A 26035-nucleotide genomic window follows, 5' to 3' on the forward strand; every position below is an offset into this window, starting at 1 on the left:
GTTTTGGTCTCTCTCTTGCTTTGTTTTGGTCTCTCTCTTGCTTTGTTTTGGTCTCTCTCTTGCTTTGTTTTGGTCTCTCTCTCGCTTTGTTTTGGTCTCTCGCTCGCTTTCTGTTTCTCTCTCTCTCTCTCGCTTTGTTTTGGTGTTTTGTCTCTTTTGGTGTCTCTTGCGCTCTTTTGGCCCCTCTCTTGCGCTCTTTTGGCCTCTCTCTTGCGCTCTTTTGGCCTCTCTCTTGCGCTCTTTTGGCCTCTCTCTTGCGCTCTTTTGGCCTCTCTCTTGCGCTCTTTTGGTGTTGCTCTCTCTCTCTCTCGCTCTGTGTTGGGCTCTCTCTCTCTCTCGCTCTGTGTTGGGCTCTCTCTCTCTCTCGCTCTGTGTTGGGCTCTCTCTCTCTCTCGCTCTGTGTTGGGCTCTCTCTCTCTCTCGCTCTGTGTTGGGCTCTCTCTCTCGCTCTGTGTTGGGCTCTCTCTCTCGCTCTGTGTTGGGCTCTCTCTCTCTCTCTGTGTTGGTCTCTCTCTCTCGCTCTGTGTTGGTCTCTCTCTCTCGCTCTGTGTTGGTCTCTCTCTCTCGCTCTGTGTTGGTCTCTCTCTCTCGCTCTGTGTTGGTCTCTCTCTCTCGCTCTGTGTTGGTCTCTCTCTGTCGCTCTGTGTTGGTCTTTCTCTGTCGCTCTGTGTTGGTCTCTCTCTGTCGCTCTGTGTTGGTCTCTGTCGCTCTGTGTTGGTCTCTGTCGCTCTGTGTTGGTCTCTGTCGCTCTGTGTTGGTCTCTGTCGCTCTGTGTTGGTCTCTGTCGCTCTGTGTTGGTCTCTGTCGCTCTGTGTTGGTCTCTGTCGCTTTGTGTTGGTCTCTGTCGCTTTGTGTTGGTCTCTGTCGCTCTGTGTTGGTCTCTGTCGCTCTGTGTTGGTCTCTGTCGCTCTGTGTTGGTCTCTGTCGCTCTGTGTTGGTCTCTGTCGCTCTGTGTTGGTCTCTGTCGCTCTGTGTTGGTCTCTGTCGCTCTGTGTTGGTCTCTGTCGCTCTGTGTTGGTCTCTGTCGCTCTCCTGCTTTGTTTTGGTCTCTCTCTCCTGCTTTGTTTTGGTCTCTGTCTCTTGCTTTGTTTTGGTCTCTCTCTCTTGCTTTGTTTTGGTCTCTGTCTCTTGCTTTGTTTTGGTCCCTCTCTCTTGCTTTGTATTGGTCTCTCTCTTGCTTTGTATTGGTCTCTCTCTTGCTTTGTATTGGTCTCTCTCCCGCTTTGTTTTGGTCTCTTTCGCTTTGTTTTGGTCTCTTTCGCTTTGTTTTGGTCTCTTTCGCTTTGTTTTGGTCTCTTTCGCTTTGTTTTGGTCTCTCTTGCTTTGTTTTGGTCTCTCTTGCTTTGTTTTGGTCTCTCTTGCTTTGTATTGGTCTCTCTTGCTTTGTATTGGTCTCTCTCTTGCTTTGTTTTGGTCTCTCTCTCTCTTGCTTTGTTTTGGTCTCGCTCGCTTTCTGTTTCTCTCTCTCTCTCTCTCTCTCGCTTTGTTTTGGTCTCTTTCACTTTGTTTTGGTCTCTCTTGCTTTGTTTTGGTCTCTCTTGCTTTGTTTTGGTCTCTCTCGCTTTGTTTTGGTCTCTCTCTCTCGCTTTGTTTTGGTCTCTCTCTCTCGCTTTGTTTTGGTCTCTCTCTCTCGCTTTGTTTTGGTCTCTCGCTCGCTTTCTGTTTCTCTCTCTCTCTCTCGCTTTGTTTTGGTGTTTTGTCTCTTTTGGCCTCTCTCTTGCGCTCTTTTGGCCTCTCTCTTGCGCTCTTTTGGCCTCTCTCTTGCGCTCTTTTGGCCTCTCTCTTGCGCTCTTTTGGCCTCTCTCTTGCGCTCTTTTGGTCTCTCTCTTGCGCTCTTTTGGTCTCTCTCTTGCGCTCTTTTGGTCTCTCTCTTGCGCTCTTTTGGTCTCTCTCTTGCGCTCTTTTGGTCTCTCTCTTGCGCTCTTTTGGTCTCTCTCTTGCGCTCTTTTGGTCTCTCTCTTGCGCTCTTTTGGTCTCGTTCTCTCTCTCTCTGTGTTGGTCTCTCTCTCGCTCTGTGTTGGGCTCTCTCTCTCGCTGTGTTGGGCTCTCTCTCTCTCTCGCTCTGTGTTGGGCTCTCTCTCTCTCTCTCTGTTGGTCTCTCTCTGTGTTGGTCTCTCTCTCTCGCTCTGTGTTGGTCTCTCTCTCTCTCGCTCTGTGTTGGTCTCTCTCTCTCTCGCTCTGTGTTGGTCTCTCTCTCTCGCTCTGTGTTGGTCTCTCTCGCTCTGTGTTGGTCTCTCTCTCTCGCTCTGTGTTGGTCTCTCTCTCGCTCTGTGTTGGTCTCTCTCTCTCTCGCTCTGTGTTGGTCTCTCTCTCTTGCTCTGTGTTGGTCTCTCTCTCTCGCTCTGTGTTGGTCTCTCTCGCTCTGTGTTGGTCTCTCTCGCTCTGTGTTGGTCTCTGTCGCTTGCTTTGTTTTGGTCTCTGTCGCTTGCTTTGTTTTGGTCTCTGTCGCTTGCTTTGTTTTGGTCTCTCTCTCTTGCTTTGTTTTGGTCTCTCTCTCTTGCTTTGTTTTGGTCTCTCTCTCTTGCTTTGTTTTGGTCTCTCTCTCTTGCTTTGTTTTGGTCTCTCTCTCTTGCTTTGTATTGATCTCTCTCTCTCTTGCTTTGTATTGATCTCTCTCTCTCTCGCTTTGTATTGATCTCTCTCTCTCTCGCTTTGTATTGGTCTCTCTCTTTCTTTCTCTCTCGCTTTGTATTGGTCTCTCTCTTTCTTTCTCTCTCGCTTTGTTTTGGTCTCTCTCTTTCTTTCTCTCTCGCTTTGTTTTGGTCTCTCTTTCTTTCTCTCTCGCTTTGTTTTGGTCTCTCTCGGTCTTTCTCTCTCGCTTTGTTTTGGTCTCTCTCGCTTTGTTTTGGTCTCTCTCTAGCTCTCTCTCTCTCTCTCTCTCCCTTTGTTTTGGTCTCTCTCTCGCCTTGTTTTGGTCTCTCTCTCGCTTTGTTTTGGTCTGTCTCTCACTCTCTCTCGCTTTGTTTTGGTCTGTCTCTCACTCCCTCTCTCTCTCTCTCGCTTTGTTTTGGTCTCTCTCGCTCTCTCTCGCTTTGTTTTGGTCTCTCTCTCGCTCTCTCTCGCTTTGTTTTGGTCTCTCTCTCGCTTTGTTTTGGTCTCTCTCGCTCTTTTGGTCTCTCGCGCTCTTTTGGTCTCTCTCGCGATCTGTGTTGGTCGCTCTCTCGCGATCTGTGTTGGTCTCTCTCTCGCGATCTCTGTTGGTCTCGCTCTCGCTCTCTCTCTCGATCTCTGTTGGTCTCTCTCTCGCTCTCTCTCTCGATCTGTGTTGGTCTCTCTCTCGCTCTCTCTCTCTCGATCTGTGTTGGTCTCTCTCTCGCTCTCTCGATCTGTGTTGGTCTCTCTCTCGCTCTCTCTCGATCTGTGTTGGTCGCTCTCTCTCTCGATCTGTGTTGGTCTCTCTCGATCTGTGTTGGTCTCTCTCTCTCTCTCTCTCGATCTGTGTTGGTCTCTCTCTCGCTCTCTCTCGATCTGCGTTGGTCTCTCTCTCGCTCTCTCTCGTCTGCGTTAGTCTCTCTCTCGATCTGTGTTGGTCTCTCTCTCGCTCTCTCTCGATCTGCGTTAGTCTCTCTCTCGATCTGTGTTGGTCTCTCTCTCGCTCTCTCTCTCAATCTGTGTTGGTCTCTCTCTCGCTCTCTCTCTCGATCTGTGTTGGTCTCTCTCTCGATCTGTGTTGGTCTCTCTCGCGATCTGTGTTAGTCTCTCTCTCACTCTCGATCTGCGTTAGTCTCTCTCTCGATCTGTGTTGGTCTCTCTCTCGCTCTCTCTCTCGATCTGTGTTGGTCTCTCTCTCGCTCTCTCTCTCGATCTGTGTTGGTCTCTCTCGCGATCTGTGTTGGTCTCTCTCTCGCTCTCTCTCGCGATCTGTGTTGGTCTCTCGCTCTCCTTTGGGGTCTCTCTCTCGCTCTCCTTTGGGGTCTCTCTTGCTTTGTTTTGGTCTCTCTCTTGCTTTGTATTGGTCTCTCTCTTGCTTTGTATTGGTCTCTCTCTTGCTTTGTATTGGTCTCGCTCTCTTGCTTTGTATTGGTCTCCCTCTCTCTCGCTCTCTTGCTTTGTATTGGTCTCTCTCTCTCTCTCGCTTTGTATTGGTCTCTCTCTCTCGCTTTGTATTGGTCTCTCTCTCTCTTGCTTTGTATTGGTCTCTCTCTCTCTCTCTCTCGCTTTGTATTGGTCTCTCTCGCTCTCGCTCTCTCTCGCGCTCTCTCGCTTTGTGTTGGTCTCTCTCTCTCTCTCTCTCTCTCTCTCTGTGTTGGTCTCTCTCTCTCTCTCTCTCTGTTGGTCTCTCTCTCTCTCTCTGTTGGTCTCTCTCTCTCTCTCTCTGTGTTGGTCTCTCTCTCTCTCTCTCTCTCTCTCTGTTGGTCTTTCTCTCTCTCTCTCTGTGTTGGTCTTTCTTTCTCTCGATCTGTGTTGGTCTCCCTCGCTTTGTTTTGGTCTCTCTCTCTCGCTTTGCTTTGGTCTCTCGCTCGCTTTCTGTTTCTCTCTCTCTCTCGCTTTGTTTTGGTGTTTTGTCTCTTTTGGCCTCTCTCTTGTGCTCTTTTGGCCTCTCTCTTGTGCTCTTTTGGCCTCTCTCTTGCGCTCTTTTGGCCTCTCTCTTGCGCTCTTTTGGCCTCTCTCTTGCGCTCTTTTGGCCTCTCTCTTGCGCTCTTTTGGCCTCTCTCTTGCGCTCTTTTGGCCTCTCTCTTGCGCTCTTTTGGCCTCTCTCTTGCGCTCTTTTGGCCTCTCTCTTGCGCTCTTTTGGCCTCTCTCTTGCGCTCTTTTGGTCTCTCTCTTGCGCTCTTTTGGTCTCGTTCTCTCTCTCTCTCTCGCTCTGTGTTGGTCTCTCTCTGTCTCTCTGTGTTGGTCTCTCTCTGTCTCTCTGTGTTGGTCTCTCTCTGTCTCTCTGTGTTGGTCTCTGTCGCTCTGTGTTGGTCTCTGTCGCTCTGTGTTGGTCTCTGTCGCTCTGTGTTGGTCTCTGTCGCTCTGTGTTGGTCTCTGTCGCTCTGTGTAGATCTCTGTCGCTCTGTGTTGGTCTCTGTCGCTCTGTGTTGGTCTCTGTCGCTCTGTGTTGGTCTCTGTCGCTCTGTGTTGGTCTCTGTCGCTCTCCTGCTTTGTTTTGGTCTCTCTGTCTTGCTTTGTTTTGGTCTCTCTGTCTTGCTTTGTTTTGGTCTCTCTGTCTTGCTTTGTATTGGTCTCTCTGTCTTGCTTTGTTTTGGTCTCTCTCTTGCTTTGTATTGGTCTCCCTCTCTTGCTTTGTATTGGTCTCTCTCTCGCTTTGTATTGGTCTCTCTCTCGCTTTGTATTGGTCTCTCTCTTTCTTTCTCTCGCTTTGTATTGGTTTCTCTCTTTCTTTCTCTCGCTTTGTTTTGGTCTCTCTCGCTCTTTCTCTTGGTCTCTCTCGCTTTGTTTTGGTCTCTCTCTAGCTCTCTCTCTCTCTCTCCCTTTGTTTTGGTCTCTCTCTTGCCTTGTTTTGGTCTCTCTCGCTTTGTTTTGGTCTTTCTCTCTTGCCTTGTTTTGGTCTCTCTCGCTTTGTTTTGGTCTGTCTCTCGCTCTCTCTCTCTCGCTTTGGTCTCTCTCGCTCACTTTGTTTTGGCGTCTCTCGCGCTCATTTGGTCTCTCGCGCTCTTTTGGTCTCGCGCTCTTTTGGTCTCTCGCGATCTGTGTTGGTCTCTCTCTCGCGATCTGTGTTGGTCTCTCTCTCGCGATCTGTGTTGGTCTCTCTCTCGCGATCTGTGTTGGTCTCTCTCTCGCGATCTGTGTTGGTCTCTCTCTCGCGGTCTGTGTTGGTCTCTCTCTCGCGGTCTGTGTTGGTCTCTCTCTCGCTCGCTCGATCTGTGTTGGTCTCTCTCTCGCTCGCTCTCTCGATCTGTGTTGGTCTCTCTCTCGCTCGCTCTCTCGATCTGTGTTGGTCTCTCTCTCGCTCTCTCTCTCGATCTGTGTTGGTCTCTCTCTCGCTCTCTCTCTCGATCTGTGTTGGTCTCTCTCTCGCTCTCTCTCTCGATCTGTGTTGGTCTCTCTCTTGATCTGTGTTGGTCTCTCTCTCGCTCTCTCTCGATCTGCGTTAGTCTCTCTCTCGATCTGTGTTGGTCTCTCTCTTGCTCTCTCTCGATCTGCGTTAGTCTCTCTCTCGATCTGTGTTGGTCTCTGTCTCGCTCTCTCTCTCGATCTGTGTTGGTCTCTCTCGCTCTCTCTCTCGATCTGTGTTGGTCTCTCTCGCGATCTGTGTTGGTCTCTCTCTCGCTCTCTCTCTCGATCTGCGTTAGTCTCTCTCTCGATCTGTGTTGGTCTCTCTCTCGCTCTCTCTCTCGATCTGTGTTGGTCTCTCTCTCGCTCTCTCTCTCGATCTGTGTTGGTCTCTCTCGCGATCTGTGTTGGTCTCTCTCTCGCGATCTGTGTTGGTCTCTCTCTCTCCTTTGGGGTCTCTCTCTCGCTCTCCTTTGGGGTCTCTCTCTTGCTTTGTTTTGGTCTCTCTCTCTTGCTTTGTATTGGTCTCTCTCTCTTGCTTTGTATTGGTCTCTCTCTTGCTTTGTATTGGTCTCGCTCTCTTGCTTTGTATTGGTCTCTCTCTCGCTCTCTTGCTTTGTATTGGTCTCTCTCTCGCTCTCTTGCTTTGTATTGGTCTCTCTCTCGCTCTCTCGCTTTGTATTGGTCTCTCTCTCTCGCTTTGTATTGGTCTCTCTCTCTCTCGCTCTGTGTTGGTCTCTCTCTCGCTTTGTATTGGTCTCTCTCTCTTGCTTTGTATTGGTCTCTCTCTCTCTCTCGCTTTGTATTGGTCTCTCTCGCTCTCGCTCTCTCGCTTTGTGTTGGTCTCTCTCTCTCTCTCTCTCTCCCTCTGTTGGTCTCTCTCTCTCTCTCTCTCTCTGGTGGTCTCTCTCTCTCTCTCTCTCTCTCTCTCTCTCTCTCTCTCTGTGTTGGTCTTTCTCTCTCTCTGTGTTGGTCTTTCTTTCTCTCGATCTGTGTTGGTCTCTCTCTCTCGCTTTGTTTTGGTATCTCTCTCTCTCTCTCTCCCCCTCGCTTTGTTTTGGCGTCTCTCGCGCTCTTTTGTCGTCTCTCTCTCTCTCTCACGCTCGTCCTCTCGCGCTCTTTTGGCGTCTGCCTTGCGCTCTTTTGGCGTCTGCCTTGCGCTCTTTTGGCGTCTGCCTTGCGCTCTTTTGGCGTCTGCCTTGTGCTCTTTTGGTCTCGGTCTCTCTTGCGCTCTTTTGGTCTCGGTCTCTCTTGCGCTCTTTTGGTCTCGGTCTCTCTTGCTCTGTTTTCGACTCGGTCTCTCTTGCTCTGTTTTCGACTCGGTCTCTCTTGCTCTGTTTTCGACTCGGTCTCTCTTGCTCTGTTTTCGACTCGGTCTCTCTTGCTCTGTTTTCGACTCGGTCTCTCTTGCTCTGTTTTGGTCTCGGTCTCTCTTGCTCTGTTTTGGTCTCGGTCTCTCTTGCTCTGTTTTGGTCTCGGTCTCTCTTGCTCTGTTTTGGTCTCGGTCTCTCTTGCTCTGTTTTGGTCTCGGTCTCTCTTGCTCTGTTTTGGTCTCGGTCTCTCTTGCTCTGTTTTGGTCTCGGTCTCTCTTGCTCTGTTTTGGTCTCGGTCTCTCTTGCTCTGTTTTGGTCTCGGTCTCTCTTGCGCTCTGTGTTGGACCCTCTCTTGCGCTCTGTGTTGGACCCTCTCTTGCGCTCTGTGTTGGACCCTCTCTTGCGCTCTGTGTTGGACCCTCTCTTGCGCTCTGTGTTGGACCCTCTCTTGCGCTCTGTGTTGGACCCTCTCTTGCGCTCTGTGTTGGACCCTCTCTTGCGCTCTGTGTTGGATCCTCTCTTGCGCTCTGATGCTGAACACTATTATGTCAACTATGTACAGTATGTTAACGATGTACAATGCATGAACTGTATGCAATATTGTATATGACCAAGAGTGTGGGTATGTGAACCTCGTATGACTCTCCCTCAATGCATGTTAGGAAGTCACTCCTAACACCTTCCTTCCACCATATCTCACTCGCATCCCCTCTTCTGATTATAGCCATTCTCTCCTTGCTCCAGACTCCTCCACTTTTGACCATAATCGATTCACCCAAATCATTGACAAGTTCCATCTCTTTTGAGAATCTGGAGTCACCCTTTTTTACCTTAATCAGCAAATTCAATTTGATGATATCACCTGGTCTCACACCAACAGACTTGCAACAATTTGTCTCATCAAATCTCCTTTTAGCTTTTCCACTCACCCGCTTTTTCTTCCTTACCGATTCTTCCAGATCTACGCCCTCACCCTCTATCTGCCCATGCAACCCGGGCATACATGTGTATTAGGCTTTCTGCCTCTCAACATTTCAAATGGTGCCACCCCTGTCACAGTGTGGGGACCCAACCGATATTGAAAAATCCTGTCCATAACTGTTCAAATCAATCCACACCTAGTGGCTACATCAATCCTGATGACATCCTTCAATGTGCGATTGAATCGTTCTACACATACATTGCTCTGGGGGTGATACAAAGCAGTCACTTCTTCAGCTCCATGCTTCTCTAAAAATGCTCTGAATTCTCTCGATACCAGCTGTGGACGATTGTCTGACAAACATCTACGTGAAAAACCTTCTTGCCAAAATAAAGGTTGTAAGAACCTTATAATGCTGCTGGAAGTCCCATCCTTCAAAATACAAATTTCCAGCCATCTCAATAACATGTCCATTACAACCACCAAATACATATCCATGGCCCATTAGATCTTGAACGGACCCAATAAGTCTAGAGCTATCTCATCCCATGGCACCTTTGGACTATCCCGTACCGTCGTGGGCGGTTTACACACCTGAGTCCTTTGTCACCATCAACACAATCTGAGCACTCCTTCACCATGACCCGCACCTCTTTATCTATTCCAGGCCACCAAAAGTTGGCCCTGGTCAGTTCTTTGGTCCTTGCCAGACCCAAATGTCCTCTGTGACTCAACTTCATAACATCAATCCTCATATCCTCAGGGACTACCAGTCGATGACCTCTGCACAAATAAGAATCCCTCACACACAATTCATCTCTTACTCTTCTATAGTCCTATACTCCTTGACTTTCTCACCAATGTTCCCTCTAATTATTTTTCTCTGTGCCTGGAAGTGGTTGGCTTTCCTGTGCACATTATTTTCCATTTGCGCAGTGACTAATGAGGGGAAGCCTTTTTGTGGGAATGAATAGATGGTGCTAAAGTGTTAAGCACTGTATAAATAAAATAAAATACATATAGTGAGCTATCATCTCTCAAGAGCGTTTGGAGGGGATTGTCCCCCTCCCCAACCTCTGAAATTATTTACGAATCAGTGTAAAAGGTACTTCTTACTGCACTTTTCCCCCCAAATATAGGCTAAAAAGCATTTTAAATCTGATTATTAAGAGTTCATCACCCAGTTCATGATTTGAATATCTGCCACAGTAAGTAGCATAAGTACTCCTATGCACATAAAAATGTGGACGCACATAAAAATCGGTATGCTCAGTATAAACAATAATTTCAATTTTAGTTTAGGCTATTTGTTGTCACTTCTTAGAGACCATGCAGAATGTGTTTTATGCTATTGGAAAAGAAGCACTTGTGTTATTAAAATAGAATTCTTATCACAACTGATGTGGCTGGAGTCTGCCAGAAAACATGCTAATAAGATCTTATGTGCACTTTAATGAAGTAATTCACGGTCCAAGAGAACATGCCTCTCATAATGTGTTTCAGGATGATAATTGCATCAGAATAGCTACACCAGAGATTATGATAATCAGAATGCCTGTGCCACTGCTTACCACATTACATTGTCCTGTGAAAAGAGGAGTGACGACACTTATTCAAAACCAGCTTCAGATAAGAGGCATACATACCATCCAGTTTTACTCCCTAAAAACCGGAAAAATGGCCTAACAAGAAATAAGGTGTAAGGAAAATGTGAAAACATGAACAAATTGGAGCCTACCCCCTGCTTCTACCGAAAATGTTTCAGTGATATTTTCGAATCCGTCACCAGCACAGCTTTAACATAGGAAGGAGCTCCAATAATATCACTGCCCGATCTCAAGAGGAATTTTCCTTACCCTTCCTAGACAGAGCCTAGATTAAATTCAGTAAGAGCCTCACTGAGGGTTTTTATGGAGCCCCTTTTCAGTTAATAGCAGCAATGCTCAGGGGTACAACAGATGGTGTGCCTTCTCCTGTAACTAGGGCCACCATTTATGCAATACACATCAGTTAAAAAAGATGCATGAGGTGGCTAGAGGCACTTAACACAGAAAACATAATTATTTTGTAAACCCCTCAGCAGCTGAGCATGGAAAGAAACAGAAGGTGCAGTTTCCTACACTCTTAATACAGTTTACTATACTTTAATGCAATTAAACAACACATTTCCTTCACAGTATTTCACTGCCCAACTTGGTTGCTGATTTGTTTTTCACACCCAGGAGTTTTCTTCTGTGCCCCTACACCCTCCGGGATCTTGTGCTGGTCTAAAATGCTAGCTGACAGAGCTATGTAAAAAGTGAGGGAATGCAGCAATAAAACACACACTGGGGTATTCACATACCCACAATACTTTGCAAACAAAAACGTTTATTTTATTTATTTTATTTTAAAATGTATAAAGTGCGCCAAAAGCTCAAGCCTCAGGGCGCTGGTTGCACGGGTAAAAAAACAATGCAAAAGCCTCATCGTGATATTATGGGCATTTTAAGAAAATGTCATGAACATGCTTAAACACTATTATTTTGCAGTGAAAACCAGATGGTTTGCAACATCCCCTAATATTGTTGAGTAGGATTGTACAACTGCTCATTTAAATCAGCAGAACATTACCATAGCATTTGTTAAGGTCTATGCCCAATGGAACTCTGAAAATCTGGAAAGCATGCCGGTTGTTTGAAAAGAAGCGCAGCTGTTTGAATACTCATTGCTTTAAAGCTGTGTATTCGTAGTGCCAGGCATATTTCCTACCAATAATCCCTAGTAGACCAAGTAGATTCTATTACAACGTTGCCCTCCACTTACAGGGTAAGGCTAACACTGCTATAGTAGAAAAGGCTGAGCATATTTGCCTACTCAAAATCCTTAGAAGGAAAGTTAACATAGGAGGCCCTGCTTCAAAGCACCTCTTTGACATATGTACAAAGAATAGGAATCATATGTACAAAGAATAGGAATCATGGTATGAGCTTATACATCCAAGTAGCCAGTTTACTTACAGTAAGTAGCCGATATTTGTGCTGACAGATTGCATAGTGCGGGTGACGCTTTTGCTAAGGCACCATTGGCTATGGAAATTCTGGTGCTTGAACGTTATTCATGTTACAAACAACATAAAACTACTGGTGCTCATGCCTTTTTAGTTCTTGAGAAGATGGGAATTGTCTGTGTGCGCTGCTAAAACTCTTCTGAGTGGCACCCATAAGAAAGCTGGGCAAGCGCACATACTCGCAGCTTAGAGGGAACACTGCTCATCACCACTGGCATGAGAATTCACTTGCACCAACCTCAACACTGTCTAAACTTCATCCTTGACTCATGCTTCATTCCAATCTTTGTTTGATACTCTCCTGCACCTGAAAAATACTGGTCACTTCCTCCTCACACTCCTGTTCTTCTCCTACCAAGGAATGTCCAACTGCAGCCCTGGATAATGCATCAGCTATGACATTGTTCCTCCCCTGAATATGCTCAACCTGAAACTGTAAACCCTGCAAACTGCTTGCCCATTTCATGATTCTCCTTGACACCTTTGTTGAAAATACTAACAAGAGGTTTATGGTCTGTTCTCACTGTAAATTCTCAGCCCCAGAGATGCATTTTGAATTGAATTGCCAACACTTCTTTTTCCACCACAGAATACCTCTTTTCCGCCTCCTTCAGTATTCTTTAGGCAAATGCGATGGTAAGCAGTTCACCATCGAGTTCTTGCATCAAACGGCTCCAAGGCCGCAATTGCTTGCATCGGTGTAAATCATTGTCCTTCTCCCCTTCACAAACCCAGCCAACAATGGTGCTCGAGTTATACACTGCTTGACACCTTCAAATTCCCTGCCTCAAACATCACACACTTTTTTGTGTTATTTTGGCTGTAAGTCTTTCTACAACTATATTGTAAAACTCAACCAGACCTAAGAACAACGCAACATGATTCTTATTTTTTTGGTTCTGGCATTTTTCTAATTGCTTCCACTGTGTCGTGCTTACTCCATGCCCTGTCATTTCGTGGCCCAGATATGTCACCTTGTCACCTGAAAATGCATTTTTCCATGGCTATTGTCAAACCTGCCTCCTTTAAAATTCCAAGCACTCTTCTTAGTCCATCATTCTCTTCCATAGACACACCACATACAAGTACATTGCCTTGATAGCACAGCACTCCCCATTCGTTCCGAACCAGCCTGTGAATAACATTCTGAAATACACTTGCCGCCGAGACAAACTTGAACTGCATACTACTACACCTACACAAACCAATGGGAGTTATGAAGGATGTCAAGTCATTGAATCCTTATGGAGTTCAATTTAGTGGTATGCCGCTCTTAAGTCTAAAATGTAGAATATTTGCGCACCGGCCACACCAGACAGCAAATCGTCTATTCTGGGTAGAGGAGATTTCCTGCCACCACATTGCTGTTGAAGCTACTGAGGTCGATGCAAAGTGTTAAAGAACCATTGGCTTCCTCACAACAACAATCGGGCTGACCCATTCAGAAACCTTCACTTTCTCAACAATTACTTCCTTTTCCATTCTTTTAATCTCAGCTTCTACTTTTTTTGCGCAAAGCCAAAGGTACCATCCACACTTTAGCAGCCACTGGGACTGCTCCATGGTTAAGTCTTGTGTGATGAACAAATCCTCTGAGGCAACCCAGTTTTTTCTCAAACCTCTGGAAACCAAGCCGACACTTCCACCGCATTGTTGTATTCCTCATTTGCTTGAACAGCCAAAACATGTTCCGGGTGATGAGGATCTAATCTGATGGCTAACTCAGGTTGATCATCCAATGAAAGTAGCTCCCCTCCTTTTCTCGCTACGTACACCATACCCGTTGCTCTCCTTCTTTTAAACTGTAATTCAGCTGCCAACCGCCCTACTATGTCAATGGGGCTATCTCCATATGCATGTGCTCTAATCTCAGGCTCTTTCATTCTTCTATGCTTGTACAGTGAATAGTCTGCACCACGGTCTTTTGTCATGGGTATTTGCACTCCACTAATGGAAACCAAGACATATGGCTTCTTCCTCTTCACCTACCCAGAAACTTGCACAGAGTTCATCACTTCCTTTCCCATGTAGTCATAATCATCACTGTCGTCATCCTCGTTCACTTCTCTTACTTTTCCAAACGACTTGCCATTTTTGCAACATCGGGCCATATGTCCTTCACCACCACACTCTCGACAAAATATGTGCAAGGCCACGCACTCCTTGTCATTTGCTAGATGGCTGCCTCTTCCACATCTGTAGCATCTCCTTCCTTGTATGTTCCTAGGCTCCACCTTGGATGGCCCCATGGGCATCCATAACTCTTGGTACCTCGGGGTACCACATCAGTGTCTCTGGATACATCTTGTGCCTTTCTGTCACTTTTCTTTCCATTCTCAGACCATTATTTCTGGGCTGATTTGGTTGCTTTATTGATTATGCCCTCCTCCGTGCTTGTTTTGTGACCATCCCCACTCTTCTCACAGTGCCACTCCTTAATACACAACTCGGTGTGTTCTATGTTCTTCGAAATCTCAATGACTCTATCAAGGGTTGGGTTGGGTTCCCTCCACATCTCTTCCCTGATCTTGTCATTGATGCACTTAATCATTAACTGGTCTCTAATGTGTTCCTCCTGGCAGTGGGTAAAGCAACTTTTGACACCCAAGCCCATCAGCACCGTAACAAATACCTCAATGGATTCACCAGTTTTCTGTTATCTGGTGGCAAAGTGGTACTGTGCAAGAATTATGTTTTCCTGCACCTCATAATGCTCGTCAAGTTTGGCTGTGCTCCTCTCATATAGTCCCACGTCAGCAAGACCTACATGCTCAGGTAATTTCTTAAGCACCTCCCGGCCAGCAGACCCACGACAGTGAAACTGTAGGGCCTGCTTCCTGTCATTTGAATAACTGCCGGTCTGTAGCCCAAAACTTAATTTCAGGCGCGGCTGGGCCCTTCACTCGACGATGCCTTGGCTCACAGCAGACTGGGTGCCTGTTGTCTTTGGCTCTCTCGGTCTCTCTCTAGTTCCCACCTGGTCTCTTTCTCACTCACTTTTGGTCACTCTTGCTCTCTTTTGGTCTCACTCTCTTGGTCTCGCTCTTTCTCGCTCTTCTCTTCCCACTCCCCCTCTTCACCTGCCCCTCTTCCCCTCCCAATCTCTTGGTCTCTCTCTCGTTTGTTTTTTTTTCGCTCCTTTTTTCTCTCTTTTTTTGGTCTCTCAGAATGAGGAGACGGACAAGTTAGCACAACCTACACTGTCCCTAGCTTTAGAGTTCTTGGACCTACTCTATAAAGATAACTATGCAAGCATGTTGTTGCAAAACAAGAAAGTCCTCTGTCCGGTCTTAAACTGACCTGATTTCTATCCCTACCACTTACAAAAGAAATGCACACGTTCAACAAAAGTACACTTGTCCCAAGTGAGTGAATGGTTGCTTGTTTTTGGAGTCATCCCTCTTTCACTCCGCCATGGGGTTTTCTCTTTCTCACGCCACCTTGGGGTTTCAATTCTTTAACCCCGCATTGGGGTTTCACTCCGTTCACCCTGCCTTGCGGTCATCTTTCTCACCCTGCCCTGCTGTCAGATTTGTCTCATCCCACCCTGGGGTCTGGTTGGGCCCCGCTTCCTCTCTAGTGGTTCCTTGTGGTAAGCACGTACCTTCTGCCGCGTACCCCCTTCCTTCTGCCGCTTCCCCCCCTTCCTTCTGCCGCTTCCCCCCTTCCTTCTGCCGCGTCCCCCCCTTCCTTCTGCCGCGTCCCCCCTTCCTTCTGCCGCATCTCCCCCATCCTGCTGTGTCTCCCCCTCCTTCTGCCGCATCTTCCCCACCCTCTCTTTTCTGCTGTCTCCCCGCCTCCTCTCTTTTCTGCCGCATCTGGCCAGCCCCCTCTTTTCTGCCACGTGTAGTCCGCCCCCTCTCTCTTTTCTGCCGTGTCTGGCCCGCCCCCTCTCTTTTCTGCGGTGTCTGGCCCGCCCCCTCTCTTTTCTGCCGTGTCTGGCCCACCCCCTCTCTTTTCTGCCGCGTCTGGCCCACCCCCTCTTTTCTGCCGCGTCTGGCCCGCCCCCTCTTTTCAGCCACTTCTGCCCAACCCCCTCTCTTTCTGGCCCCATTCAAGTGTGGATCGTCTGGATGTGGGGATTCAGGTGTCCGTCATCTCATGAGGTGGAAGTTCGGCATCTCTCCACTTCCTCTGGCCATGTAGTTTCTGCTATGAATTTTTGGGGCTGCGGTTTGGAAACTACTAGGAGATTTTGTTCTGCTAAATAAATGAGGACGTGGTCAGAACAGATGTTGATATGTATTGCAGAGGGAAAAGTGGTACCAATGCTTTCATTCATGTCGGGACTGGGGTACCTCACAACTCCCCCACACCACCTCTGCCGCCTACCCCAGGTTAAGAGTAGTCCCTTCTGTCATGATCCCAGTCAGTGGACATGGTCCTCATTCAGACTTTTAGGCTCGGCAGAGAACATTATTTAAACCAGCAGGTCCAAGGTGAGTGTTATGGCATTTACATCATTCTCACCATACACTTCCATAGACTCTTGTGATGTTTAACAGTAATTCCATACACTTAACATATTGCAGAGGGAGCTATATAAGCCCTGCCTCCACTGGAATGCGTGCTTAGTGTCTGCTCCGCTGACGGCGGGTAACGCTACCAGCGTTTCTCCTCACAGAACCTGTAAAAGGAGATAATAGAGAAATTAGCTTTACAGCAAACTACAGAGTTCAATAGTTATTAGAAAAGACTTACCTGTCCAAGGTTATCTCCGAAGCAAATATCTTCTCAGATGTTTTACTCACAGCCGCAGCATCTTCATTCAGCAGTTTTCGCTCGTAGTCGCAGCATCTTCAGTCAGAAGTTTCTTCCGCAGCCACTGCATCTTCCGAAGGTATTTTTCCTCCGCTTTCTGAAAACCTGCAGACAAAACAAGAGCTATTTAATTAACAATAAACAAACTTAATAGTTAAAGAAAGAAGACGTTTAATAAGCATTACGTACCTGAAGGTTCTTCAAGTTTTCACCTCACAGTTGCTTCTTCTATTCCCTGAAGGCTGAAATTACTCTGTATAGGCTCACTTACGCTCATCCTGAGTAACTCTGCAGCCCTTCGCAGTCATAATTCCTTTTCCTAAATTCCTACAACCTGCAAAAGAAAGAGAAAAAGAGCAAGTTATTAGAAAGAGAGATCTCTCCAACGTAGGAATCTAACCAAGCCCTTGATTACAGTATTTTCTACAGCTACTTATCCCAAAACTCATTCTTAAAGACATTTTTTTAACAAGAACCAATAGAGTACCTCAGCTACCCAAGTTATCATTGTTTGTTCATCTCAACGCGCCCCTGTAGAAAAGCAGGATGGAGAGCTCCACAAAAAATAAACACCGGTGATAAGGGAGGGATTAAAGGAGTACACATCTCACGCTGTAGTAATTTAATCAATGTTGTAGTGTTCTATTGTTATTGTTTACATAGAAAGAGAATCCAAAAAGTATCAAAAACCAGGTCCACAGGCTGAGAAGGCATTACGCTGACAGTGTCTTGACCCCGACTCTGTCACACATGATTGACATATTAGAAGTATTTTCCACAATTTGTGGAATATTTTCTACAAACTTGATTCAGCAATACTCCCTGATCGGTTAACTGGAGTGACTCTACTTAATGGGGTTCCCTCTTCCTACTGGAGTAGAGCATTAAGGGCTGTCTTATGGGGGTTGCCCAGAGCATTTCCAATACTTGCAAATCATCCAACACCTTTATTTAACGTATTACTTATATATAGGAAGGAACAATGCTCTTTTGTTCTCAAAATAGCATAGAATGGATAAGAAATCAGATTTGATGGGAAGCAGGGAGTTGCATACAATGGGGGGAGTTCGAGTGACAGTCTGACCAGGTTGTGGCGGGGCAATAAATGGAACAGTCACCGGGGACAATACATGGGTGGACTTAAAGAAGATTAGGACAGTCAGTCATCACTCTTCTGTGTTCTAGAAGTGAGTGACTGTGCCTCATGTGAATAGTGTGTCAGTGACTGTCAGAGGGTCTTGCCCTGGTACAGTACTTGATGGGGTGGTTATGTAAAATGTAGGTTAAGTTTGAGATTTATTTCCCCCGCTTGGAAATTGAAGAAGGGCTACTTTGATTTGACCACGTAATCTCTTTTTGCACACAAAATAAAATATCCCTTTGTTATATTTTATGATTTCATGTTCTTTTCAGTGTGCGTAACATCATGGGCTAGGGATTCCATCTGGGAATTCTGTTGGAATTGTTGATGGTTAAGGCCTTTGGGAGTTCTAGAGTGTGGGGCAGTTGAAGGAGCAAGGTGAGAGGTAAAGGCGGCTGGGGCTCCGCTTACCGATGCACAGTACTGTAATGTGTTATCAATAAAGAAGTGTGTAAACTACCCACCAGATATCCTCTCTGTAATAGTGGTGCAGTGGTGACCAGCTCGATTTGGGCCCCCAGAGATTCATTTACAGCGCTGTGATTGTCCTGGTCGGCTGTGACAGAAATCTTCAAGGAAATGGAGGTGTGGTGTACAGAGGGTCTGAGCACTCTCCGGATAGCCTCGGAGGGGCTGGGAGTCCAGCGGTGCAGATCTGCCCAGAGTGAAATGGCAGCCTTTGACTGTTGAGGCCACCAGGGTCGTCCTGATCACAGTAAGATCGCTGTGTTATAAGGAACAGTGGGAGGGATGTTAAACAGGCCATTTGCACACATTGTACGTTGCGGCGGCCCAGTCACGTGATGGGCCAGCACTGATTGCTGCAGCGGGCCTGCCATATCGGGATTAGTTGCTGTGGCTATTTTTTTTAAGGGTTTCTGCAGTAGAATAGCAATCCCTGAATCAGGTGCGGTTGTGGCCATTTTGATAGGTTGAGCATGCATCGGGACAATCCTGATTCATGCAGTAGGGTGGCTATCTCTATATCGGGCGCAGTGGCTGCCATTTTGAGGGAAGATTGGAACACCGTTGCATATTTCAATGAGGTAGCCATGCAGAAGTCGGTCACCTCATAGAATTAATTGACAAACTATTGGACATTTTATTTTTTTGTTGGTTTTTGGTGTTGCCTGTGGGTTAGTATTTCCCAAAAAAATGGCACATTTACCTCCTCAATTGATGGGAAATCCCAAAGAGCCTGCAGTGCAGTGGGGAACGTTGAAAGAAGATTTTTTCGATTATGTACTTGCCATATATAGACCATCTTTTAGTTTAGATCTTAAGAGAGCTCTCCTGATGCACAGTCTTGGCTTTGAATGATGCAGGGCCTTGAAATGTTTGCCCGGACCACTCGCAGTGGGGATGGCAAGGGTCCAGCCGGTGGTGAAAATTTAAATGCATTTGAAGTGGTATTTCGCAATTTGGCCATTAATTTTGAGAAAAAAATCGTTTCATATTGGCAAGCTATTACAGCGGCATATGTGAGTAAGCCAAGGGGGAGACTATAGAGGATTTCATTACTGGATTACGTGAACTGGATAATGACTGAAATTTGGGGTGGCATACAGTGAGCTTCTACAAGATCAATTCATGCTCAAGGTGAGAGAAAATAAAATTTGAGAAGAAATATGGACAAAGGGAGATCCAAATTTGGACGAAGTTCTTGACCTTTCAAAGGAAATTGAACAAATGATGGCCTATAAAGAGTTGGAGAAGAAAGGAGGGGCACCTTCAGAAAAGATCAAAAGAAGTCTACAATGAAGAAAATGGCAGCTCTGCAAAAGAGAGAACCTCCAAAGAAGACCTGTTTTGTAGACCGGAAAACAACCACGATCAAAAGGTGCTTTAGGTGGGGTTGAATCTTTCACTTGGCTAATTATTTATGCTGGGATAAAGACTGAATGCCATAAATGGTGGAAATAAGGGACACTTTAGCAGGTGTTGCGAAGATTTCACTTGCAGAACTGTGCGTGAAATTGTCGAGTTTCCTGACTAGGATGAACGTGATGATGGCCAAAGCTCACGTGTTCAAGGGATTAGCTGGTTGGTCAACCAAGTTGGTTCCAGACCGAAAAAAGGAGAGAAGCTGCATGCTATTGTGAAAGTAAATGGGGCAGAAATATCCATGCTAGTAGGCACTGGGTCGAACTATAACATCATTAAGAGTGATGTGTTGAAAGAGAAATTACATGGTTTTCAGTTGGGTCCACCAAGAGTAAAGGTGAATGCCTATGATGGAGTCCACATTAAGATTTTAGGATTGTACTAAGATTACCTGATGGAGTGTAAGGGGAAGGCAATTGTGGCTAGTGTGTATGTCTCGGAAAGGGGAGGAATCCTTCTAGGATATGAGCAAAGTAAGATGGGGATTAAGATTGATCCCAGTGTGCCAGGTCATGTTGTGATGGTGAGTCAAGGGTGTAGCCCAGAGCAACAAAGTAGTGTCATTTTCAGGGAAGAATTTGGATGTCTCAATGGGTATCGCCGCAGGATTAGAAAAAGGGTGCTGTGCCTGTCGTTGCACGAGTGAGTAATATCCCCATCTCCTTGACGGAAGAGGTAAAAAAAGGATATCCGTAAACTAGTAAAGGATGGTGTTATTGAGGTGGTAGAAGCCTCCAAGTGGGTTCCCTTGTGGTGGTGGCAGCCCGAAAGAAAAATAGGCAAATAAGGCATTGTGTAGACATCAAGGGTCTCATTAAGGCAGTGGTGGTAGATGAGTTTCCCCTCCCTAATATTGGTGAGCTGGTTAGTTTAGCTGCAGGGGCCTAATGTTCAGCACATTTGACCTAGCCACAGCATTTCACCAAATTAAGTTACATCGTGACTCGAAAGATTATACAACCTTTGCCACACATCAAGGGACCTTTAGTTTCAAGAGAATGCCTTTTGGTCTTGTGTCTGCTGCCTCCTTCTTTTAGAAGGGTGATGCATGCACTGTTGAAATATGTCATGGATGGGGCATATTTCCAAGATGTGTTGATTACCAGGAGGGATGTTGCAGAACATGATCAGCGTTTAGTGTTGGTGTTAAGGATTGTGTTAGATGCAGGTCTTACCCTTTGGAAGGAAAAGAGTTGTTTCCGTCTGGCCTTAATTGATTATTTGGGGCATAAATTGAGTAAGCGGGGAGTGGAGCCTAAAGAAGTTTCTTTCGGCCATTGTGCATGTGGAATCGCCAAAGGACAAATGGGGTGTGTTGTCATTTCTAGTTCTGTTGGAATGTTACTCCAAATGTATTACACTTGGCGGTCAGGTGCAAACATCAGGGAACTATATAAAAACGGGTGCCTATTTGAATGGAGTGCTGCATGTTAACGAGAATTGGAGGTTATCAAGGGTGCCATTGCGAGTGCACTGGTGTTGGAGAGTTTTGACACTGCATGTGAAACGTTTGTGATGATTGATGCAAGTGATTTTGGTAAACAGGGGAACCACAGAAAGTGAGGAGAGAATTTGATAATGCTGTGGAGTTGGAGGTTGGGCACATTTGGAACAATGGAAGGTTGGCTGGATTCTTTTGTGGGTTTATTTGTTTAGTGGGAAAGGGGAGGTGTGTTATTTTGTATATTATTTCTTGTTCAGTTCAATGTGTGTGACATGGGGGAGGGATTACATCTGGTGGAATTGTTGATGGTTAAGGCCTTTGGGAGTTCTAGAGTGTGGGGCAGTTGAAAGAGGAAGCGAGAGGTGAAGGAGACCGGGAGCCCAGTTTGCCCACGCACTGTACTTGGGGTACACGCTTCTTGATTGATAAAGCACTATCTTCCAGGTATCCACTTTGTAATATTCTTATTTAGTTACGTGCACTAGGTGACTTTAAACTGACTCACATGACTTCTTTCTCAAAAAGGCAAAGCCCGACCCTAGGGCCCTGTCCATTGTCCCGTTAAATTGTTCTTCTATTTCTAACATCCTTTTCCTGGCCAAGTCACTGGAAAGACTAGCCACCACAAAGCTACAGGAATTCATTAAATCTCACAACCTATTGACATTGGAACACATTGGTTTTTGCCCTTTCGATGGAACAGTGTATAGATACTTCCATGCTTGATAGCTTAAGATATGAAGTGGATGCTAGCAGCATTGGGGTCTGGTCCTTTAAATGTCACAACCTTCAACGCAGTCAGCCATACTACACGTATCACATATCTTTGAGACTTGGTTATTAAAGACTCATCTTTGAAATGTCAAAGGTCTTTCCTACCGAACAGGTGTGAAATAATCTCACTCCTGCCTTATGAATCCTCCACAATACCTTTGGTCTGCAGGTTATTGCACCGCTCTGTGATGTTCACTTCTTATTTGATGTTTATACCTGACTCCTCCAGTTCATGTAAAAAGCCCTTCTGCCATTTCTTTGGGCCTTGCTGCACGTGGCTCTGAAAGAAAACAGGAACGGGGGATATCAAGAGAATCTGATGTGAAATCTATGTATTATTGATAGATGCAGTTCAGAAGTTCGGTTTTGCTTCTATGGGTTTGGTGTAGACACTTGTGGATACGTTATCTGACTGGGAGAGCCCAAGATCTGATGGACCAAAGTGGTTTGGGTGTGGTAACCCAGTGCCATTGCGGAGTGGTATAGAACTGAAGAGGAGAGCTTTGTCGTAACATGATTAATGGGTAATAGCTAGGCTTGTGGCAGCTGTCAATGGGACTTTTATGCATGTAGTGTTAGATGGTTTCAGATTTTAGAGTGGAGTCGGTTAGTTGGGACGAAGAAGGGAGTAGACAAACGAGGCTACGAGTAGTGAGGGAAAGAACAAGTTTGTGTGCCCTCTGGGAATAAGGTAGTATGTGCCATAAAGGGAAGTGATTGTAGAAATATTGTAATTAATGTATAGGTTCACCCAGAGTGACACGATTGATTCCATGCACCCTGATATATAAGGTCCCATTAATCCACAATACACATTTTCCCTGCCTGCATGCATCTCACTGCTGACTGTCACGCAATCCTTCATTTTCTGTCTCAATTTTTATATAATGTATGTGGCATGGGAAGAATCCAGTAATACCTGCTCAGGGACGTTCCTAAATATCCTAATTAAATATGCACGTGTGGATAGACATAAAATATTGCAAAAAGATACAGGAATTGGGGAAGACCAATTGCAGACAATTGACCTGAGTGAAGAAGGTAAACTCATTCGAGCTAGCATGGAAAAGGGATACAAAATCTTGGAGGATGACATCAAACTTAGAAAACCGCACAAGTTCTTCTGGGACAAAGATGATTACGAAAAAGGAGTGTGTTTTACTTTTGCATGATATTTTGACAGCCTATGGAAGCAATTCCCCGTCAATCCAACAACCGATAATGACAGTATGGAAACAGATGCACTCTATTCTGAAATTGAAACAAAAGAGAGTGAAACTGAACAGCCCCCAAGCAAATTGAATTTATTAGAGGAAATGAGACTCTTGGGCATCGATGGCAGGAACAGCGGCAAAAAAACAAGAGGACAAGGAAACACCACGGGTCTGAGAGTAAGAAAAAAACAAGGCAGGGACAACGCTTCAAGCACCTCAGACACGGACAAGTCCGAGAGGTCAACGTGCTCTGGGGAAAAGAAGGTGCCAAAATAAATACAGACACAACGGACATGTCAGTGATTAATCTTTCCTCACACTCCTTTGCATCGGATGAATTTAAATTACTTAAATTGGGTCTTAATTTTTGCCCTGTGGCCCAAATTGACTACGCAGAAACAAGAATTGATTTGGACAAATATATGCGTGAAGTTAGACTAAAAATGTTTTTCCATTAAACCCACTGAAATTGAAAGACAAAGAGCCCCTGCAGCGACACACAACTGTGCACATAGAAGATTTGCAGTTTTATGGATCTGGTACAGCTCGAATCAGGCAGACAGACCGATGGAGATATCAGCGAAGAAGATTGGAATGCCTTAGATATTCACATTGACTGGCCCACTTAGAGTGAGTTGAAATCGAAATCACGGTTCAATCCTACCTTTCAGCCAGGAGGGCACATAGAAGCCTTTCAGAATCTTGTCATCCATGATCTCAAGAAATTCAGGATAAAAAAACATCATAAAAAATACAATCTCAGCTTCCATGAACGCAATACACTGATGGCACTACAAACATTGTCCGACTGTATTATTAAACCTTCAGACAAAGGTACTAATATCGTCATTATGAATCACAGTGACTACATTGCAGAGGCCAAAAGACAACTTGCAGATAAATTATATTATGCGAAAGTGCAAGAGGCTCCCACAGATGACATGAACATCAAACTTTTTGACCTTCTGACTAATTGGAAAGCTCAAGGTATTCTAGATGAAGAGACATGCCATTTTCTTCAACCGAAATTTCCCATCATGCCCACCATTTACTTTGTGCAGAAGTTGCTTAAAAATACAAAAGAAATCTCCAGGGAGACCTATAGTCACCCTGTGTGGAGCAATGGTCGAGAATATTTCCAAATTTGTTGATGAAACACTGGTCTCTTTTGTAACGTCATTACCATCATATTTACGGGACACCAGAGACTTTTTGAACGAAATAAATGGTAACCAATGGGGGGAGTCTTTCTTACTGGCGATATTAGATGTGGTGTCACTTTATACATTTATTCGACATGCTGACGGTTTGCGAGCCTGTGAGTTTTTTTTCTCAATACCAGATCCATGAACTATTTCAAACATAGCAAAATGATTTTGGATTTCATGCATCTGTTTCTGACAAACGTTTTTCTGTTTGATAATGAATTTTATATTCAACTTCAGGGCACGGCTATGGATTCTACATTTGCCCGCCATATACAGATCATATAGCACTATGGCTACGCTATATAGATGATCTTTGTCATATGGGAAGGTACAGCAGAAGAATGGTTGATGTTTGTAAAAATTCTAAATGAAAATGAGCTGAATTTGAAGTTCACAGAAAGCCACAACAAGACTGCTATCGTTTTGTTAGATATTGTTGTTAAAGTGGAAAATAATGAACTGATAACAGAACTTTATAGAAAACCTACCAGCTCTAACATACCTATGCATGCTACCAGTTCCCATCCTACAGCTCATTGGAATTCATAGAAATTGTTCAAAGATTCAAACGTTCGATAAAGTGTGCCATGATTGCCAATACATTTCTAACTCGTGGGTACCCTAAAAAAGTTCTTGAAAGGGCATACATAAAAGCGCGAGAAAAAGATTGAAAACTCCCTTTTACTATAAAACTCCACACAGAATATGACCTCAGACAACAAAGATGCACACCTTATACTGACCTACGGTGATGGGTCAAATGACATACGCAGGATTGTTAATAAACATTGGCATGTGCTCAGATTGGATGACCATTTGTCCAGCACCTGGGTGAAAAAATTAATATCACTTTTCGTAAGACCCCATCAATTAAAGACAGCTTGGTATCCAGCTATATGAGCTTGAAAGTTTGCACTCCAGCCGAGACATAGCTCAATAAGAATATTTCAGGCTTTCACAAATGTATGAAATGTAAAGCGTTCCAACATGCCGCAAATGTAACCAGTTACTGCCATCCAGTTTTGGCAATAGATATGAAGATCAAGTCTAAAATCACTTGTAACACAGCTTATGTGATTTATGTACTTTCATGTCCTTGCAGAAAATGGTATGGGAGAGGCACTATTGAAAAACTAAAACTTAGAATACTCCAACACATACGTGCTATCAAAAATGTAGATCCCACATACCCCATGGCAGTACATTTTAAATTGGCACTTGAAGGCAAACTAGATGGGTTTGCCTTTTTTGGCATATACTCTGTTTCTGAATTACTGAGAGGAGGCAATCGTGAATTGCAATTGAGGCAATGAGAAACAAAATCTATATTGCACTTTGAAACGAAAAAATCTAGGGGACATAACCTGGGCGAAGTTATTCACCTTTTTGGGCACATAGGCCATTATCTGATCTGATATGTTTACAGCATGCTCTTATTTTAAGAGAGATCGGTTGTGACGGTGGTCTGTGCAGGCCTCACCCTTCTTTCTTTCTTCTTTTTCTTATCTCTGCCCTTCAAAATAAAAGGTCAAGGGTTTTTCTTTCTTCTCTTTTCTTTTCTTCTCTTCTTTTTCTGTATTATTACCGCCTGCTCTTTCTCTTGTTCTTTGCTGGCTATTTAACTCTATTAAGTACACTTTTAGACGATTTCTGTCATATTTTCCCTAATTATTTCTATCGCTGTTAATATATTTTCTTTTCTATGAATTTCTTTCTCATTTATTTTCTTCCCATCTCGGGGTTTTTTAAATGGTTTTTCACTTTCATATTTTAGATTAGACTCTTTAGAGGTAGACATACGTCAACTTTTGACATTATACATAAAATATATTCGGTACTTGCATTACGCACTTCATCATTGTATGATGAAACATATGTTATGTATCTTGTGCACTTTATACAATTGCACTATGCACGTTATTGCAATTTTTGCACATCCAGTATGCGGCATGTACTTTTTTGGCAAATTTTGCACATCCAGTATGCGCAATGCACTTGCATATTTGCACACATAGCATGCAATGTGCACTTTATAATTGTGCTGTAATATTTCTCATATGGTACATCGTAGAGTATTTTGCAAACGGAAATTAGGCCTGTTTTGCAATTTTAATATATTATTGTGTATGCATTATGCACTTATCTATATCATCTGTGTGCAATTAATAACTATATTTGTATATGCCATTGACAGGTTGTAGAACGCACACATCGTGATTTATTTACTTATTATTCAAATGCATTTTGCAAGTTCTGACTGCAGGCTGTGTATTATTTAGTGCGTGTATGGCCAGTATCACACTGTGTATTTGTACACACTGGGCTATAGGCATTGTATTTTAAGCCAAGTTTGTATATTGATCGCACTGTGTGACTCCTCTTACATTG

General features: G+C 44.8%; 2 protein-coding genes across 3 annotated transcripts in view; one reads left to right on the top strand and one right to left on the bottom strand.

Moving 5' to 3' along the window:
* LOC138489545 (splicing regulatory glutamine/lysine-rich protein 1-like) overlaps positions 1 to 12784 on the bottom strand; it is a gene marked incomplete at its 3' end in the record, with an annotated part of 29577 nt that extends 16793 nt beyond the window's left edge. Inside the window, exons 1-2 of the mRNA XM_069617275.1 lie at positions 12659 to 12784; positions 7039 to 7790 (exon numbers count right to left, since the gene is read on the bottom strand). Coding sequence (XP_069473376.1) covers positions 7039 to 7790; positions 12659 to 12784 — 878 coding nt within the window. The remainder of the gene's footprint in view (positions 1 to 7038; positions 7791 to 12658) is intronic.
* The window catches only part of LMLN (leishmanolysin like peptidase), a 951783-nt gene that overhangs the window by 277519 nt on the left and 648229 nt on the right, over positions 1 to 26035 (top strand). The window lies entirely within an intron of this gene.

Source organism: Ambystoma mexicanum, chromosome 9 (genome assembly GCF_040938575.1).
Source record: "Ambystoma mexicanum isolate Mex_15411 chromosome 9, UKY_AmexF1_1, whole genome shotgun sequence".
In the NCBI taxonomy this organism is placed as follows: Eukaryota; Metazoa; Chordata; class Amphibia; order Caudata; family Ambystomatidae; genus Ambystoma; species Ambystoma mexicanum.